Genomic DNA, 5,627 nt, shown 5'->3' with positions numbered 1-5,627 from the left:
ACAAAATATAAAAATTCAATTTTCATTTAATTACATATTTGATCATTTTAAATTTATGACTAAATAAACACGAAACTGAAAAAAATAATTTTTCGAAAATTCTAATTTCGGACGATGTGTCGTAAAACGATGAAGCGGAGTACGACAGCGCGATAATCACACATTCACATATCCACCAGATAAGGAAATGTACACGTGGCATCATTCTGATTCTCTTGTTTCAGATAAGAAGGAAAAAAAAAACCCTCTCTTTTATATTTAGTTTTATTTTTCCAAAATTAAATAAATAAATAAATATGGTTATTATATAATTTTAAAGTGGAAAATATCCAATAAGGTCGTGTGGTCTGTGGCAATAAATCAATACCATAAAATTAAAGGGAGAGGAAATTTCTGAAAAATATTAAAAACTCTCAATAATATATATAACTCCTTCTTCGGCGCGCGACTCCACCGGCGACGCAGAGATGATCAGTATTGCAAGCAGTGTCGGCGTGATACCATCCCCGGTGACGGCGTCAGCGTCGGCGGCCTCTCGTCCCACCTGTTCTCTGACGGTAGCCACTAGTGTTGATGTCAAATCGTCCTATTCCTCGTCTGTTAGTTCTCTATCGTCAGTTGTTGCTAATCCTTTCAACTGCTTGATTGGAAGAGGGAGAAGAGTTTGTAGCGAGGTTACAGTCAAATCAGATTCCAGAGGTTCCTCTTCTGCTACTGTTGTTTCGGCGGCGGCGACGTCATTGTCTGAGGAGGAGACTGGCGAAGCGGCTGCTACTAGAATTGGAGCGAAAGTTAGGGTTAAGGTACCTTTGAAGGTGTATCATGTAGCTAAGTTGCCGGAGGCAAATCTTGAGGGGATGGAAGGAGTGCTGAAGGACTATGTACGCGTTTGGAAGGGTAAACATGTTTCTGCTAATCTTCCGTATAAGGTGGAGTTTGTTGTTCCGGTTGAAGGCCGGCCTCCGGTCAAATTCGTTGCTCATCTCAAGGAGGATGAATTTGAATACGTTTAATCAAGCTTATTGAATCTCCAATCAAGCTTATTGAATCTCCAGACCAAGGCAATTACTGTTTTTCCGATTCCGAATTCCTTTGTGCAGTATTATTATCAACCTTTCAAGGTTTGATCCTCTTCCATTTACATCATTTACTCTTTGCCTTGTAATGTAGAAAATGCTCGAATGTTTTCCTTTGAGCTGCTTAACTTTCTCGATTTTCTATGTGGCTCTGTAAAATAATTGAACCAAGAGGGAAATTTAGTCATCCAATACATGTCGAATCAAATGGTTTCAAAATGGGTTACTCTTGTATGGCTGTTCTTTCAACCTCTAGTGTGAAGATAAATGCCTACTTGATTCTTGTGACTGCTGTAGTTCATGTTTTGCTTTGAATAAGAATTTCAGTGACTAATTACTGATGAGGAGAAGAATTAGTGGGAGGAAATAGGAAGCCTTACTTTAGATGATTATTAAGGGAGTATAGACTTGGGGTATGGAGTGAGTACCTATTTGATGGGTCATACTTGGCAAAGAAGCACGAATAGATATAGATACGAGACATAGACACTACACGACATGGACACAGAAAGACATGTTTATTAAAACGAATATCATTTTCTTACAAGAAGGAAATTGTGTCAATGAGTTGATTCAATTATATGCTTAAAAAATTAGTTTGATTTCTTTTGCTCTCAAATTTATTATTTTTTGTGGTATATTGTTATGTGTCTACTTAGTATGCTTAAAAGGTGTTCAAATACGTGTCTAACAAATGTTGGACCCATATTAACTTTGTACGCTATTGTACTAACAAGTCCAATAAGTGTAAGAGTGCCAGAAACATGGTTCTTAAATACTGGGTTATTTGATAATATGATCATTGTAAAAATTGTTACAGCTACTTCTTGAATTCTGGTTTTAATGGATGGCTGATTAGGTAGTTTTGAGTTGGCTTGGTTCAATTTGAACCGTGAGATCCCACATTGGTTGGAGAGGAGAACGAAACATTTCTTATAAGGGTGTGGAAACCTTTCCCGAGTAGATGTGTTTTAAAACCTTGAGAGGAAGGAAACCTTTCCCGAGTAGATGTGTTTTAAAACCTTGAGAGGAAGCTCGGAAGGAAAAGCCCAAAGAGGACAATATCTGCAAGTGGTGGGCTTGGACGGTTACAAATGATATCAGAGCCAGACACCGAACGGTGTGCTAGCAAGGACACTAGCCCTCAAGGGGGTGTATTGTTAGATCCCACATTGGTTGGAGTTGGAGAGGAGAAAGAAGCATTCCTCATAAGGGTGTGGAAACCTCTCCCTAGTAAACATGTTTTAAAACCTTAAGGGGAAGCCCGAAAGGAAATGCTTAGAGAGGACAATATATGCTAGCGGTGGACTTGGGCTGTTATATAAACTGATTCTGTGAAGAGTTTCACAAAAACCAATTGAATTGTACCGATAATTAGCCTCGTAAGGTGTATAATATGCTTATCGTTACATCATACATACATTTAATATGAAGAAGTCAATTGTTTCTGATCAACATGGGCTTCTTTACTAAGGATTTGGTTGACTTGGCTTCCGAGATGAATGTTAGTGTATTTTCATTCTTACATCTTTGAATGAGTACCTACGTGTCTAGAACTTGCGGGTCGAAAGGCCACACGAGCTCTATACAGAATACTGTTGATTTACTTTGGTGTAGAATATTAAAATAGTCCATTGCATTCTCAATTAAGGGGGAATATTGAACACTAAATCTTGTTTTCTTCTTGAGTTGCCAGTTTAGAAGAAAATAGAGAAGTTCTAGATAAAGGTGATCCAAATTAAACATTATGTTTCTATTTATGAAAAAGAAGATTATAAGTCGTTTGATATTCGAAAACTTCAGATTTCTTTCTAGTGCCAATTTGTTGCCATTCTGTAGTACTCACCAAAGTAGAAACTTAACAATGAATGCCCTTGTCATATTTATTGGAAATGGAACCGTCCAAGCCTATTGATAGTAGATATTGTCCTCTTGGGTCTTTCCTCTCAAGGTTTTTAAAACGTGTTTGTTAGGGAGAAGTTTTCGTACCCTATAAGAAATGTTTCGTTCCTCTTTCCAACTGATGTGGGATCTCACAATCTCCACCTCCTTCGAGGTCCGGCATCCTCGTTGGCACTCGTTCCCCTCTCCAATCGATATGGGATCTCATAATCCACCCCCATTCGGGGCTCAACGTCCTTGCTGACACGCTACTCGGTGTCTGGCTCTGATACCATTTGTAACAGCTCAAGCCAATTGTTAGCAGATATTATCCTCTTTGGGCTTTCCTTTTCGGGCTTCCCCTCAAGGTTTTTAGAACACGTCTCAAGGAAGAGCTTTCTACACCCTTATAAAGAATAGGTTGTTCTCCTCCTCAACAGTTGTGAGATCTCACAACTGGATGGACTTTTTGCTATCATGGAAATAATTGCAATTTGCATATTGTGCACGTTATTTTATTTAATAACTCTACATGATGACCTCTGCCATAGCTCAAAAGAGCTCAAGTGATGAATATGAATGACTAGATGAGATGAAAAAGTGCACCCTGCAGATAAGAGTGGGGAGAGTTAAGAGGCGTATTAACGACCTTACTCGAAGATGATTTGTTCTATAGGTTGTAAAACTATGAACCTGAGTTCTAAAGCTAGAGGAATTTAAGAATGAATCTCATTATGAAGTTTGGGGACAAAGCCCCTAAGATTGCTGAAAAGCATACAAGAACAAATTTGTTGTTTGCTTGTTGAAAGCTTTATATGTTTTCTTAGTGGAATGAGATGAGGGTAGAATTTATACATCTTTGCATGCTCTTAACCTGCTGCATTACATTAGATAAGCGATTGTCAAATCTCTACCAGCATGACATATTTAATAAATTTTAGCCAACATATATTGTTGAAAATTTTCACATGTATCATGTTTAATTTCTAGAGAGCGTCCTTGGTCTTTCTGTGTTATTTCCTGACCAGTGCTAGGTGTCACAAGCATGCTTGTTTAAAGTGTGTTGTCTATGGCCGTATCTCGGATGTTCCAGTCATGCTTGTCTAGGACTTGTTGTTCATAACCGCATGTCCGTTCCAAACGTCTTTTACATGCTTTCATCTTAGATAGATCTTTACTATTTCGTGTTGTGTCAATATGGGGGTGTATGACCATTCACCAAAATCATGTCTACACCCGTTAGGGTTAAAATGCCCCAAAATGTACTATAGGGGTAGACTAGTCGTTAATTCTTCATACTCAGTTATATGTTATTTAAGCTGTGATGTTTCTTTCTTTGCTTATAGCCATGTAATGTTGCTATTGTCTATTCTTTCAAATTGTTTTCAAATGTATTTCCTCGCTCATGTTTTTTAAAACATTTCTCGCAAACGTGACCCAAGTCTCAAGCATATGCCGATGTTGTCCGCAAAATCCGAATTTCTCACAGCTGACTTGTTCGCTGGGTTAGAACAAGTGTCACACAATCGTTGTCTTGTTGCCACAAGAGTGCGATTGTGACACTAAGCATGGAACTGATGGCATACAAAAATGAAACTCACAAGGTTGACAAAGGGTAAGTTATCAAGGTACTTTCGATATTGTAGTAGCGTAATTTAACCTCAAGCTTAGCGGATGTCGTGGGAATGCCTGCATAGTTGAGTTGAGACAATGAAGAACAGTCAATACTTGAGAGAAACATCTGTTTTCCTCTGAACATCTGTTTCATTATTGCCTTAATCTGTAGCAGGAGGAGCATATGGTGTTATTTACTATGATTTGTTTCGTTGATTTTGCCATGTTTATAAGGAAAATAACCTTTGTCTGACAAGTTTAACCACTTCATCTGACATGGGTTAGAAATCATTTGGATTGTCAGATTAATTTGATTTTAACTGATGTGAGTTGGATGAATTTCTTGCTTCACTATCAATTCATTTCCCCAATGAAGACCTTTAACCTCCATCAACACCTAAATTATATTCATGAATGTTGGCTCTTATTGTTGCAAAGTGTCACAACCATACTATGAAGAGAGTAGGTTGTGACCCTCACGTCATGACAAGCAAAGCGGCGTTCCTCAAGAGACGCTCAATGTAGGACCGTGACACTAAGCTCTCCTTGAAAATTAGTTTTTTTTTCGTCTTCATGCACGATCTTGTATATGAGAATCGGAGATTGATATAGAGATGACCAAACAATGGAGGAGATGATATAATTACCAAAAGTGTAACAGTCCAAGTTCATCGCTAGTAGATATTGTCTACTTTGATTCAATACGTATCGTCGTTAGCTTCATGATTTTAAAACACATTTGTGAGGTGGAGGTTTCCACACACTTATAAGGAATAGTTTGTTTTCCTCTCCAACCGACGTGCGATTTCACAATCTCTTGGGGGCCCAACGTTCTCGCTAGAACACCGCTCAGTATTTGACTATGATATCATTTGTAACAATTCAAGTTCAAGTCCATATGTATCGTCGTTCTCCTCTCCAACCGATGTGAGATCTCATAATCCACCTCCCTTGGTGGCTCAGCATCTTTGCTGGCACATGCTCAGTGTCTGGCTCTGATACCATTTGTAATGGTTCAAGTTCACCGCTAGCTGATATTGTTCATTTTGGTCTGAT

At 38.4% G+C, this 5,627-nt stretch overlaps 1 protein-coding gene across 1 annotated transcript; it reads left to right on the top strand.

Moving 5' to 3' along the window:
* The first annotated feature begins 381 nt into the window (after positions 1–381).
* On the top strand, positions 382–1,302 carry LOC111466537 (ferredoxin-thioredoxin reductase, variable chain-like). The gene has a single exon (XM_023111238.1). The coding sequence runs from the start codon at positions 468–470 to the stop codon at positions 1,011–1,013; it is 546 nt and encodes a 181-aa protein (XP_022967006.1). The 5' UTR covers positions 382–467; the 3' UTR covers positions 1,014–1,302.
* The last annotated feature ends 4,325 nt before the right edge of the window (positions 1,303–5,627 follow it).

Source organism: Cucurbita maxima, unplaced genomic scaffold (assembly GCF_002738345.1).
Source record: "Cucurbita maxima cultivar Rimu unplaced genomic scaffold, Cmax_1.0 Cma_Scf00031, whole genome shotgun sequence".
NCBI classification, from domain to species: domain Eukaryota; kingdom Viridiplantae; phylum Streptophyta; class Magnoliopsida; order Cucurbitales; family Cucurbitaceae; genus Cucurbita; species Cucurbita maxima.
This window is presented reverse-complemented; position numbering and strand designations above follow the sequence as displayed.